Source organism: Xyrauchen texanus, chromosome 20 (assembly GCF_025860055.1).
Source record: "Xyrauchen texanus isolate HMW12.3.18 chromosome 20, RBS_HiC_50CHRs, whole genome shotgun sequence".
NCBI classification, from domain to species: domain Eukaryota; kingdom Metazoa; phylum Chordata; class Actinopteri; order Cypriniformes; family Catostomidae; genus Xyrauchen; species Xyrauchen texanus.
In genome coordinates, this window is record NC_068295.1 from 32182915 (window position 1) to 32197957 (window position 15043).

The window sequence follows — 15043 nt, forward strand, 5'->3', positions numbered from 1 at the left end:
TCTAGTTTCAACCGGTATGCCATATAAACAATTTGAGCGATTTATCGTGAAATTGCACATAGCTAAACACAATGCCTACTAATGTGTACTTTAGCACATTATTTCCTTAGACCAGTGGAGACAGATAGCACACTGGAAGGACCCGTTTCCACCTGGTATGGAAACTGCATTCACGAAACTGAATGCGTTTCGGGTGATCCAATCACACATGGTCAGGTGAGACACATCGCCGTTTACACCTGGTCACTTAAATGCATCACCTGTCACTTGTGTTCGGATTTGGAGGGGAGGGTCTCTGTTTCATGATGACATACATCAATCACTATGTCAGTGTATGATATTAAAGCACAACAATGTCAGAAAAGACAAAGAAATTGCAAAAAACGGCATGCTGTTTCTCCCAAATGCAGTTGCAATTTAATCTAAGCATAAACACAACATGTCAAGCAGAAATATCTGTTATTTTAGTAGACCACCAGTAATAAAGGAGCTTCAGGTGTTTGTGTTTGTCATCTGTGTTGATATCAGACACATTCAAGAAGATAAGTGAAGTTCTAGTGATTGCGTATGTATTGGCTTTTTTAAATTTTCTGATCGGATTATGTGGCAGCGGGGGCGTGGTCAAGCGCACGTCCGAGGGAGAAAGCGGTAAGGGCGCTTGCACCTGAGCCCCCGCTGCCACAGATAGTTATTTCAGTTTTAAAGCCACTCCTAAACGGCAACATTTAAACTCTTGTTTTAGAGGTTGATTGACAGGTGAGGGATGGCGCTTCACTTCTGCCTGGACACAAACAGGTCAGATTGGAGTTTACACCTCAAATGCAATGTGAACATATGGGTTTTTTAACCACATTCTGATGTGGTTTCTGTGATCCGATCACAAAACGTTTTAGACCCCGTTTAGACCTGTATTTAGGGCTGAACATGTGATCGGGTCACTCGAAACAAATCTTAATATCAGGTGGAAACAAGGGTTGAGGTTAAGTCAATCACTAAATAGTAAGCAAGGAAGCATTGTATAGCATTGCTATGAGTATGAGGCCAAGTGCATTTAATCCAAACTTCTTAACAAAAGTTCAGTTTCAGGTCATTTTGGACCATTTAACATGTTTGGCAGACATGGGACAATGGTAATCAGTTCATAGATTCAGAATTTATAATGTATAATTTTATTTTAACATGGCTGGCAGTGATTGGATGATGCTGGCCATTACTTTGAATCAGAATTTATTATGCAAATTTCTGATGTAATATCTGTAACATCTCAAAAACTAGATACAAATCAAAAAGGGAAATGGAGCATGCACACAGCAGTCACGCTCGTATCTCAGGAGGTTAAAGCTTGAAATCAGTGATTGCAACATTCTGTAAAGGAAAGTCAAATGGGTTTGGAACTACATGAATAAATAATGATTTCATATACATTTTAGGGTGAACTATCATTTGTGAAAAATGACATGAAAAAACGAACCAAAGCCTTTCATGGCTTTCCTGAGGACCTCTGCATCTCTAAGCGGGTCAGCACCAGGGAAGTCTTGGATTGTCCCTCTGAATCCACGCTACAAATAATAATAAAGCAACAACAGAACAGTAAAGACACATTTTAAGGCAAAAAAACTGAGTAAAACACACCAAAAGACCTTCATAGAAACTGAGTTAATTTACATTGACAGCTGGAACAGCAGGTGCTCCTCCTCCATATCCAGGCATGTTTGGGTTTGGTGAGGGTGCTTTGGGATAGCTAGGCATGGACGGATTGGGTGACGGGGCATTTGGGTAGCCTGGCATCTGCTGGCCTTGGGCCGGCCCTCCAGGGTAGCCCATTCCCGGACCTTGGGGCATACCTCCTCCTGGCTGAGGGTACAGGCCATAGGGCTGGTTAGGGGAGGGAGCAGGAGGGCCCCCTGGCTGGGGGGCAGGATAGCCACTAGGCGCTTGTGAGAACATGGATGGATTTGGGGTAAATCCACTAGAGGCAGAAAACTGATTTGCCTGTAAGGGAAACATTTAAGGACGATAAAAATGTCAGAAAGCGAAAGCAAAGCATGGTAATTACAACAAGGACAGTAGAGCTGATGCTGCAGGCAACTGAACATATACAGCCTTGAAATGACAACACTGATGGAGGAAGAGATGATTGAGGCCAGGAAAGGGAGATAACAGGGACAGTGAACAAGTGTGCATTCATGGAGGTTTGTTTGCACTCACATGTTTCTATTGACTTAAACTACTACCACCATCTGGCAGGCCGGTGTCACAGAGACACTATTTTGTAACGTTCACTCATTAGGCGTTTTCCTCACAATTGTGGAACTATTACCTGAACTAAAATCAGTTTGTTGTGGAACTATTCCCATTCTGATTAAAATCCAAGCATCGTTTTTCCACCAGGGACACCGGGTGTCGTATGCATGCGACACCAGAACTTGATGCGTCAACAGCCGAGCCAACTCACTTCAAAACATAAACAATGGATGACTCCGTGAAAGATTTTGTGTTGATATGTATCATCCTGTTTTGTAGTGGGAAACTTCAAGTGGAAAAGAAGCTCTTGGATTTGTAAGAGATGGAAAACAACAGGAGAGCGAGAGCAGAGAAGAGACGTCTTTAACACTGCTTTCATCTGTTTTCAACTGCATTTTGATTGTTCAGAATGACGAGGGTAATATATACATAATACAATGTACAAACTATATAAAGGATAATAAAGGAACATATATTAAATCATGATCCTTAATTCCCTTAAATTGTTTTGATACATTTTCTTTATTTTCAATCTACATAGTTTATGTCATCAAATCCTAACTTACATGAGGAAATCAGATTATTTGTACACCTCGTTTCTTGTTGATGTTTCAAACTCACGCTGCATTTTTTCTTCTCCATAAGTACTCAGCAGATCCTACACAGCAGTGTCTGCACATCTATCCAGGTTACTAACTGGACTTTAAAAATGGCCAGTATCTGATGACATATTTTTCTTGATCTTCGAGGAGTGTGTGAATCCACAAAAATAGTTCTATTTGGCAAGAAAAGTACCACCTCAGGAGTAGGTGCTAAAAAGGCTCATGGTTTTGTTCAGGTATTAGTTCCACGTGGAACTAGTTCATGTGGTGAAAAAACAATGAGAACCTGAAATAGTTCCAGAAACTAGGAAAGTTCCTACATTGGAAAAACACTTCTTGGAACAGTTATGGTCACAAAGATTCCCTTTGCTTATCCTAAAAATGTAAACTTACAAAAGCAACAATGAAACTATCTATCTTCAGGAGTTTAAACCCATAAAGATGTCTTTATATTCCTTCAGACTAGAGTTATACAAATGCAAGTATCTCCAGATCTTCTCACACACACACACAAGCTCTTGAGGTGCACATTCACTGCTGTTGTTTCCACATTCGTCTCCTGTTTTTCTAGCGCTTCTTAGTCACAGCAACAACTCAAATGTGAGTGTTGCCACCTTGTGGACCCACTGATTGGCGCAAATAATTCAATGCGCATGCGCATTCTGCAAATTCAAAGATGTGCGGTTAGAAAAATGAGGCTGTGCGCGTTCAGTGCTTAAGCACTCTGCTGATGACGAGATTTGCGTCACACCTCCTGTGTGCGGACACAGCGTTCGCATCTGACCGAAGTATACTTTGGGCTTTACTCGTACTTTAAGGTTTTTTCTTAGTATTTGCTTAATATCTTTTTTTGCAGAGCACCAAACAAGATTTCTACTTGAAACATTTCCCCCGCTGCAATAGTTCCTCAATGAATCCACACTTATTCACATTTCCTCTGATCTGTAAATTCGATTACAGAGAAAATTTTAAAGCACCCATGCATCAGTATATTGTACGGGGTCAAAATTGTGGGTCAAAGCACATTTTGATGACAATTATAAGACATCAATGTCACGGTCACAAGAAAAAGTAGTAAAAAGTTGATCAAGGAGGGATTTGATGCGGTTTAAGCACAGGCTGTGCATTTCATGCTGATTAATCATGAAATCAAATGACCTGCATCTAATGAGAATTGCTGATTGTGCATTACATTATGATTTTATTTGAAATCTTACCATTCCTGGGAGATTGCCTGCATTGAATCCAGGATTCTGCATATTATTCAGACCAATACCAGGCATTCCTGAAGCACCAGGAGCACCACCCCAACCGCCTGAGAGAAGAAAAAAAAATAAAGAAAACAAATAAATTGAGATAAGAGCTAAAAGCCAGTTGAACAATCAGTTATTAAAAAAACAAAGTGCAGGTGGCACGTCAAGTGATAGTTAAAACTTAAATTCCTGTCATCATAATGTTTTCAAACCCATTTGATTTTCTTTCACCCGTGGAAAATAAAATATGTTAGCCATAATGTTAGCTTCAATTCACTTTTATTTATTTTATTTTTTTCATACAATGATAGTGAATAATGTCTGAGGCTAACATTCTGCCTAACACCTCCTTTGTGTTCCATGGAATAAAGATTCTCGTATCCCATGAGGGTGAGTAAATTACCACATTTACATGCCCTTAAAGGGTAACTAAACCCTAAACCAACTTTTTTTAGTTAATGACCTGTAAGCATGGGGCTTTATTAGTACTGGTCATTGATTCAAGTAATTTTTTTGACATTTGTGTATAAAGTGTTTTAATTCGACAATATATGGTGTAAAAACGTCTGAGTGCTGCCCTCTTCAGGTTGAATGGTGGCTACTGCAGTTGAATTTTCCTATTGGCTGTTGCGGTACTTCGTGACGTAAGCGGTGACAGCTGGCGTAAGCAGGTTCCAGCTCACCACGCCAGATTCATGTACATGTCGTCTTGTGACCGTGTGAGGAATAATAATAACATAGAGTCTGACAGCAGCTGTCAATTAATCCGTCACTACGAGTCTCAGGTGCCCCCCCCGCTCATCACCGCACTCGGTTCGTTCCCTCTATCCCCGCCGGGGTCTGCCCACTTTTCCAGCATTTTCAAATATTTCTAGTGGGTGGAGTCAGACTCTGAGCAGGTGTTTAGTTACCCTTTAAGAAAACTAGTATTCCAGGATTTTTGGAAGTAGTGTTCTGAAACGTCATGTAAAAAAGTGTTTTTGATTTGCCGATGTCCCTATGCCATTTACGGGATTAAGAGAAAGCGATTTAACACATCCAGGTTTCTCACGGAGAACACTGTTTATCTGGCCATGTAAACACATAAGCTGTATTCTTACAGGTTTTTGGAGTGTGCATTTGCATGAACAGACCGGAGAACAAACATCATAGGATGGAGCCAAACAACAAGGCAGCACAGTGGAAAGAATTCAACATTTCTGAGTACAGTGGGAAAAGCACATACACTATAAACTAGATGCATTTATACACACAATGTAAAATATAAAATGTCCTTTATATATATATATATATATATATATATATATATATATATATATATATATATATATATATATATATGAAGGACATTTGACCTATATATATGCACTCAAGCACACTGGGGGAATCCCTGAGTTTTATGTTAGAGGGGAAACCCCACTATTGCGAAAGAAAGTTAAGAAAAACAAAACACCGCAACAACTACTGGAAATAAAGTAAAGCAATGGGGAATAAAAATAGTGATGTCTTCCTCGGATACCATGTTTGTTATTTACACAAGCGTTGTGGGAAGATTACATTGCTATGGAGAAAGCTGCTTACCAACCCGCATGTTTACAGGAGTAAAGAGTACGCTGCTTATATAGTGAACGTAAATGGGAATCCTGCTTTCTAAGAATATGCTGCTTTCTTGCAATAAGCCACTTTCTGGTGTCCTTGTAAATGTAGTCAATGATGACAGAATTGTCATTTTTGGGCGAACTATCCCTTTATAGTAAGTCAACACGAAATTAAAATGGACTCCATTTACTTTCTTAGCACATGTTCTTGGTCATCTTATGCAAAATTCATCAGTGTAAGATTTCCCATAAAAAGAAGCATGCCTGTCTTTGTAATCTTTCATCAAATGTAATAATAAATTGCGCCGCCTCTGAAACGACTTTCCTTTTTGGATGACATCACCAAGCCCTCTTTTTTCTCAACACCACCTCTCCAACTCCCTGTCTTCATTCTGGTATGTAACGTTCACTTTTTATGATCCAGTCAATTCTTTAAAAACAAATTATAGTTGAATATCCTGTTTCACTCAAATTACATACCAGGACACAATGTGTATCATATGTCAGGTTAATAATAACCTAAACATATACTTTTGTTTTATCATGTTCTGTGCTCTCTGGCTTGTAGCAATATTAACAAACATTCACATTCATTAATAAAATCCTTTTAAGTTCTGGACCTGTTTTGTTATGACGAAAGAGAAACACTATCAAATGCTCTTTCCATTGAATCCAGAGCAGTAGGTTTTTGTTATGGTAATAAAAGGCTCTGTGCCAGATGGCTTCAGCAAGAGGTATTCTCTACATCTATTTTTATCCCTTACAACATATTTGGATAACATGAGATGCTTCCAGGAAGTTGACATGTCTTGTGGTGTGACATGCTATACTTCATCTGAAGCTGTTTTAAACAGCATTTTCTCATTTTATTATAATCTATAATGCATGCAGTTTTTATGGCCTCATATTAATTTAAAGACTCCATGTATCCTAATATGTGTGCTCTAAAAATATATTTGTCACTCTGCAGACCAGTCACAGCACCAAAAATAAACACTTTCTCTAAAACGGTCATACAAATTTTAAGATCATAAAAAATAAAATCATAATGTTGACAAAGAAATAGTTCACGGACATGTTAAATATCAACTACCCTTTTATATTCAAACCAAATATGATGTAATTGCATTCCTCTGAATCTAATTCAGGTAACAAAAATGCAGTTGAACTGGATTTCAAATACACCTGGATTATAATTACAAACCACGTAATGAGAGCTTGATTCTGAAAATTTGGATTAACAAAATAATACTTGTAAACAAATTACAAAAACAAAAGCAGTGTGTCTAAACTGGTACGCAAAGAAAAACCTTTTGGTATGACAAAATAGCTAAATCAACCACATGGAAAATGTGGGACACACCAGCCAACAATTGGAATGTTGCCTCCCAACAGAACATGTTATGAAACATTAATGTGCTTAATATAATCCATGTGATCTGCAGGGCTTGAATTTCGGTGCGGGAATGCGGGGATTGCGCATAATTTAAGCCATTCCCGCAAGGTTAGCTTTTGTAGTGCGAGAAATTCCCGCACAAATATAGTTGCTTCATCTTAGAGCAAATGATTAAAAAATAAATTCACAGATGCGAGAAAAAAGATGTCAAACTGTATTTTATTTTCGAATTTAATACCTCAATCAGCGCTGGACCGGCATTCTCTTCCGCTGAGCCCTGGCTGTTACAGACAGATCACGTTTCACGCTGTCAATGCAGTGGTCTGCGTTGCGCTGATCTTATCCACACTGTCGAGTGTAGGTGGAGCATTCTAACATTTTGAGTCATAATGAGCTGTTTGTGAAGAAATTATCCGCTTCCAAATAATGTCATTTTAATCACGCAATTGAAACATTAAAAACCATTTTGCTTTTTATGGTGTGCGAGTGATAGAGCGCGGCAGCAACGAACCAACTGATCAGCTTACAGCGTAACAACATTGAATTCTCGGCCGAACAGCTGATCATGATAGCTGTACAGAGCGCCTTAGTATTCATCTCCATAAATATATCTAGTAGTAAAGCAAGGGCTAGAAATATATTAATCTTTTGCTGATACATCCTTGTCATCATGGAGAGCGCAGTTCATGGTTGCATAGCAACGACAGACGCCACGGGAGAGCACGCGCTTGTGGAAAGGAGACAGCGCCGCGCCCGCGCTTTGCACTTGTATTTACACATCTAGAGCGATGTTGTTGATTGTTTGAGCATGTGACTGCGTATGAGGTGCCCCTAGGGACATTATTCAGAATTACCATGCACATACATGTACTTTTCCTCTCACATACACATATGAAACCAAATTCATTCACATACTATAGTGAAATGCTCACACACATACAAGTGAAATGCTTTTACAAACACAACTGAAGCGGCTCTCATACATACAACTGAAAATATTACGCTCACACACACAACTGAAATGCTCACACACACGCAACTGAAATGCTCTCACACACACAACTGAAATGCTCTCACACACACAACTGAAATGCTCTCACACACTCAACTGAAATGCTCTCACACACGCAACTGAAACGCACTCACACACGCAACTGAAATGCTCACACACGCAACTGAAATGCTCACACACACGCAACTGAAATGCTCTCACACACGCAACTGAAACGCACTCACACACACAACTGAAATGCTCACACACACACAACTGAAATGCTCTCACACACACAACTGAAATGCTCTCACACACTCAACTGAAACGCACTCACACACAAAACTGAAATGCTCTCACACACACAACTGAAATGCTCTCACACACTCAACTGAAACGCACTCACACACAAAACTGAAATGCTCTCACACACACAACTGAAATGCTCTCACACACGCAACTGAAACGCACTCACACACGCAACTGAAATGCTCTCATACATACAACTAAAATGATTACACTCTCACACACACAACTGAAAAGCATTTCAGTATGTTGTATGCAAGCATTTCAGTATGTTGTATGAAAGCATTTCAGTATGTTGTATGCAAGCATTTCAGTTGTGTGTGTAAGCATTTCAGCTGTTATGTGACAGCGTTCAGTTGTGTATGTGAAGCATTCAGTTGATATGTGAAGCATTCAGTTGAAGCGAAGCTTACATTTCAGTTGAAGCGGAAGGTGGTTAAAGTACCCACTCCACTCCAGTTGGTGGCAGTAGTGTATGGCGTTTAATTTTGGACAAAACAGGCATAGCGCCAAAAACACAGCAGCGCAAGTGAATTTCAACAGTGTGAGCACCATGACACAGCTTCGCGCGTAAAATTTAAACCTGCAGAATTGCAAATCACAAACTTCGAGCACAAAAATATGATTGTGCACACAAATTAACAAGTCCCACACACGCGCGAGTTCTTTTCTGCACGCGCACGAGTTCTTTTCCTATGGGAAGCCAAACAAAGCAAAAGTGGGGCGAGACAGCGGGGGTTTACAGAGCTCGCGCCGCATCTGACATGTCATCTGCGGCGGTTCAATGGTCGAGCAGCGGCCAGTTAGATCAGCGCAGCAGCGGGCGTGTTCCTAGCGACACCCAATGGGCAGCGGCGCGAACAATCCTCAACAGCTGCGCTGACCAATTTAAACAGCGCAGCGCAAACCATACATGCAAATAAATGTAGGCCCTACAATAAAGAAACCCCTCCTTCCTTACAAAAATTGGTTCTCTGCTGAAGTTTAGCAGTTTTTCCCTACAGAAGACAAAAGAAGAAGAAAGACAAGATGAAATGCATACATTTCTTATGTTTATTATCTTTAATAGTGTTAGTAAAGAGTAGTGTTGTGATATATATATATATATCTGTATAATGTTTTAGAATGACCTTAGCAGAAGGTTGGCGTGCTCCTCAAGGCGACTACGATATTGAAAGTCATTGAAGTTTCTGCTTTGTACAGCTCTTTCCGTAGCCTCTATACATATGTGCAGTTCTTCAAAGTAGGGTATCGGCGCTACAACACTACTCTTTACTAACACTATTAAAGATAATAAACATAAGAAATGTATGCATTTTCATGTTGTCTTTCTTCTTCTTTGTCTTCTGTAGGGAAAAACTGCTAAATTTCAGCAGAGAACCAATTTTTGTAAGGAAGGAGGGGTTTCTTTATTGTACATTAATTTGCATGTATGGTTTGCACTACGCTGTTTAAATTGGTCAGCGCAGCTGTTGAGGATTGTTCGGCGCTGCCCATTGGGTGTCGCTAGGAAACACGTCCGCTGCGCTGACGAACTGGCGCGCTCGGACCATTGAACGCGCAGATGACATGTCAGCGGCGAGCTCTGTAAACCCCGCTGTCTCGTCCCACTTTTGCTGTTTGGCTTCCATAGGAAAAGAACTCGTGCGTGTGCAGAAAGAACTTCGGCGTGTGGGACTTGTTAATTTGTGTGCACAATCATATTTTTGTGCTTCGAGTTTGTGATTTGCAAGTTCTGCAGGTTTAAATTTTACGTCGCGAGCTGTGTCATGGTGCTCACACTGTTGAAATTCACTGCGCGCTGTGTTTTAGCTTGCGCTGTTTTATCCAAAATTAAGCGCCATACACTACTGCCACCAACTGGAGTGGAGTGGTACTTTAACCACCTTCGTTTCAACTGAAATATGCTTCGTTTCAACTGAAATGCTCTCACACACACAACTGAAATGCTCTCACACACACAACTGAAATGCTTGCATACAACATACTGAAATGCTTTCATACAACATACTGAAATGCTTTTCAGTTGTGTGTGTGAGAGCATTTCAGTTGTGTGTGATGATGAGCGTTTCAGTTGTGTGTGTGAGGCATTTCAGTTGTGTGTGTGAGAGCATTTCAGTTGTGTGTGTGAGAGCGTTTCAGTTGTGTGTGTGAGAGCGTTTCAGTTGCGTGTGTGAGGCGTTTCAGTTAGCGCGTGTGAGAGCGTTTCAGTTGCGTGTGTGAGAGCGTTTCAGTTGCGTGTGTGAGAGCATTTCAGTTGTGTGTGTGAGAGCATTTCAGTTGTGTGTGTGTGAGCATTTCAGTTGCATGTGTGTGAGCATTTCAGTTGTGTGTGTGAGAGCATTTCAGTTGAGTGTGTGAGAGCATTTCAGTTGTGTGTGTGTGAGCATTTCAGTTGCGTGTGTGTGAGCATTTCAGTTGTGTGTGTGAGCGTAATATTTTCAGTTGTATGTATGAGAGCGTTTCAGTTGTGTTTGTAAAAGCATTTCACTTGTATGTGTGTGAGCATTTCACTATAGTATGTGAATGAATTTGGTTTCATATGTGTATGTGAGAGGAAAAGTACATGTATGTGCATGGTAATTCTGAATAATGTCCCTAGGGGCACCTCATAACTGCGCGTTTCTCCTTGTTTTCTTGCGTTATGTGCAGCATATTTCCCGCGCACAAACACGGCCACAGACAGTCCAGTTTGCAGAGACTGTGTTAAGTGAACATAGTCATGTTTTCACTGAAATGGAGAAACTCATTCAGACAGCCATGGTCATACCAGTTGCGAGTGTGTCGTGAGAACGTGGATTCAGCACACAAAACAGGATCAAAACCAAATTCAGAAATTAACTGAATAATACAAGTCTCACAAATCTAATGATCATTTCAGAGCTTGGACCTTCCCTTGAGCAGTTTGACTTCAACAGAGCCATCATCAAATGGAAAGAGATGAAGAGGAGGAGACAGATGAGAAACTTAGAATAAGTCACATGAAAAAAGTAACAAGAAATGGAAAAAAGTGACTGAAATTGAACTGAAATGCATTAAAAAGACTGATAGACATAAATACATATAGTTTAAACTGAGTTCTTAATATCAATTTGAAGGAGAGCATGGCGTATTTTGTATGAAGTTAAAAAAAAAAAAGCAAAGAATTGAACTGAACTGAAACACATGAACGACACTGAACTAGAGAGACATTAATATATAGCCTAGGCCTAGTTTAAACTGAGGTCTTAATGTCAATTTGAAGAAGAGCATGGTGTATTTTGTATAAAGTTTTTTTGTTGTTGTTGTTATGAACTGGAAATGCACAATTCATGCATACAAATCTGTATATATTAATAAATGAAGATGATGAAATTAGCAATGCATCAAAAGTTACCCCCCATAATCTTTAGATCCCCCATGTGACCCATGTAAGGGGGAATTCCCCCCCAGTTTAAAAAACGAAATTCAGGCCCTGGATCTCTGACACAATTCCACACACAAAACACTGGGCCTCTCAACAGAGGGCGAGTAAAAGAATGACAAACAAATGTCTGTCAGTGCAAGACAATGCTAGAAACTAGTTAAAGTTTATAACTCACAACACATTCAGTCACTGACATTTTTAATTGGCACATAAAGTGTCACTTTGTTTAGTAACGCTTAATGAACAGACTAAAATGTCCGTAAAACATCATAAACATTCCAAATGCAAATAAGGCTATAAAGAATCATTTAAGTACACACATATGGGCTCTGTTCCGAACCCTAGTGAGCAGCCTACATTGGCAGCAGCATCAAAAAATATACTCTTTAACCCACTGTTTGTGTGTGCTGTATATTTATATTACAGTATTGCATCATTAGCTTAGCAACATGCTAAGATCAAACTCTCAAAATATTGAGAACAGCTGTCACACAAGGAGCGCTATTTGTATGATGCACCGAGTTGTTGCCTACGTAGAACATTCCAAATCAGTCACATATGAGGTATTATTACACTTAGGATGCTGTCTTAGAAGGTAGCAGCCAATGTAGGCGGTAGGCAGCAAGGGAGCTTACAAGGTTTAGGAACAGAGCCATGTTATAATCTACATATATAACAATGCCTCTTGGTTTTAAAGTGACTCACCTGTGGGTACAGTAGGATAACCCCCTGGCTGACCAGGATAGGGACCTGGCTGTGGTGGGTAAGCACCAGGTTGGGGAGGGTATCCACCCGCCTGCGGGGGGTACATCCCAGGTTGAGGAGAGTAACCCCCTGCTGCAGGAGGGTACATCCCTGGTTGAGGTGGGTATCCACCGGCCTGAGCGGGATAGCCGGACTGGGGAGGATAACCTGGATAGCTCATAGTTGTGTCTGAAAAGACAACAGAATGCATCACAAAAATTATTTATGTATAAACCAAACCTTCACAAATCTGTATTACAGATCACAAATCTAAAACAGAAAAGTTTAAACTCAGTAAGAAACTTTCCCTTTAACAAATGCATCAAATATATATGTTGGGAGTACAAAAAGAGTTAGGGCATACACAGCCTTGATCAGTTAGGCCCCTACAATCCTACCATCAAATTGAGTGTCTTTTTATTGCTAAATCCAGGATTCCCACACTTTTTGACCAATGAATTTCCATGACTTTTCCATTACCTTTCCAGTCCATTTGATTACCAGATAAGGATTTTAAAAAATCACTAATTCAGTCTGTTTCACTTAGGAATCATCAAAACAGATTTCAGAACCGTTGTGCCTGATTCAGTGAAAAACAAATGGCTTGCAAGGATGTTTTACTCTACACAAGAGCATTATCTGACCCAGTGGTTATCCATTTTTTTTGGTCACGCCCCCTTTGAAACAAGAAAAACTTTTGCGCCATTCTCTCCCACACCCTATAATCTGTTAAAAACAAATTACAAATGTTTCAAGTTTTTTTTATAACAGTTTTTTTTAAAGATTAATAGCATTTTATTCAACTTAATGTCATGAAAAAAGTTGTATTTTTAAAAATACAATAAAATGCATACAGTTCTTACTTTTTTGCTGAGTGATTAAAAGTTACACTCTTAATTGAAAACAAAATAATCTGAATAAACTAGGATTTACATTATTCTGTTATTTTCTGTATCCTTTCTGTGTTACATAAATAGTAGGGCTATTTATTCGATACTATGATTACAGATAAAAACAATTTAATGCTGAAGTTTTAAACCTCAAAACTATTATTTTCTTTGTCTTTATCGCGCAAAAGTTGAGTCTCTCTTGCGAGGTTTCTCTTTTTGCACTGGTTCAGATGACAGTAAGTGAGTGTTTTCGGGTGATATGAAGAGATACTGTAGCTTGCCTTTATCTCTTCACACCTGGCATGCCTGCAGGTGAAGTCTCTATTCTAAGTACAGTTAATCCACTCCCGTGTTTATTATGCCCGGGACATATGTCACGTGTAATGAATAAGCATGCACTACTCCACACAATCTGTTTCTGTGCTAGGATGTGCAGTCGAGTCTTGTTTTGGAGGTGTAACCAACATAAAGAATATGGCATGTATGGCATATTTCATGAATCAATGTCATTACCATCGCATCTGCTCTAATAAGACCCAATTGTCCAACAGCTGCTATTGGTAGATTAAACATTTTTACGAATCAAACAAACTCAGATTGCAAATGGCTGTTTTTATTTTCCAAACTGCAATTTCCTCTACGTGGACCAATAATTTAAGCAGTAAAGACAGATATTGCATGTTTGATGGTAGTTTTAGATCTTATGCCACCTTTCTCAGGCTTTAATACTAGGGGTATTAAAGTGTGAGGATGTGTATCAACCTCTTATATGTCACACAGGCATATTGAATCAAGTAAAAACTGGTTCTGTCAATAGTTCAGAAAAAAAACTACATGACATATATATCCATTTAAAATATATTTTATTAGGCCTAACATTAACAAACATTATTACAATATTTAGTGCTTAAAAGATTCTTTAAAAAACTAGAGCTCAGCTCATATCCACCATTAAAATCTGCTACTCTGAACAACTATGTGGTTGTAGGCTTTGTGACATCACGGAAATGTAATCTTTTAATCAACATTAATAATTGCGATTACAATATCAAGGGCGATAATAGACAATTATGATTTTTGTCTATATTACTTTTTTCATCTGTGAAACACAAGATTGAGGGATGAGAAAATTGTGATTGTGACTGTCAAGCTCCAAAAGCACATAAAAGCACTATAAAGTCATGCATATCACTCTTGGGCTATATTTAGTTTCCTCTGAAGCCATGCGCTAGTTTTCTGTGTGAGGAACAGACATTTAGGGCCTGATCTCATAAAATTTACATGACCATGGCAATATTTTTAATAAGTAAAATTGTGCTTCATAACACATATGGCTGCAGTTTCTCAATTAAATATCCAGCGGGGGGCGGCAAAAGCGTATGAAATTATGATGTAATCAGACTATGTTTTCAAGGTGTATTTTAGATGGAGGTTTTAATTTAATTTAACTTTCCTAACCTTAAACTTTAACCTAAACCTAACCAAGTGTCTATCCTTACCCTAAACCAATACCTTAACCTAACCGATAGTCTTCTTGTTGCAAATGCGACATAATAAGCACATTTACTGGAGCAACCGTGTCATTTAGTGTCACTTCTATGTCAGTTTCATCT

The 15043-nt window shown here is 39.2% G+C and overlaps 2 protein-coding genes across 2 annotated transcripts in view; both read right to left on the reverse strand.

The window, feature by feature from the left end:
- LOC127661011 (kinesin light chain 1-like) overlaps positions 1-15043 on the reverse strand; it is a 293422-nt gene that overhangs the window by 26053 nt on the left and 252326 nt on the right. The window lies entirely within an intron of this gene.
- Positions 1-15043, reverse strand: part of LOC127661014 (annexin A11-like) — a 30907-nt gene that overhangs the window by 7618 nt on the left and 8246 nt on the right. The window contains exons 2-5 of the mRNA XM_052151548.1: positions 12502-12729; positions 4064-4161; positions 1666-1992; positions 1472-1559 (exon numbers count right to left, since the gene is read on the reverse strand). Of these exons, the coding sequence (XP_052007508.1) occupies positions 1472-1559; positions 1666-1992; positions 4064-4161; positions 12502-12721 (733 nt within the window). The 5' untranslated portion in view covers positions 12722-12729. The remainder of the gene's footprint in view (positions 1-1471; positions 1560-1665; positions 1993-4063; positions 4162-12501; positions 12730-15043) is intronic.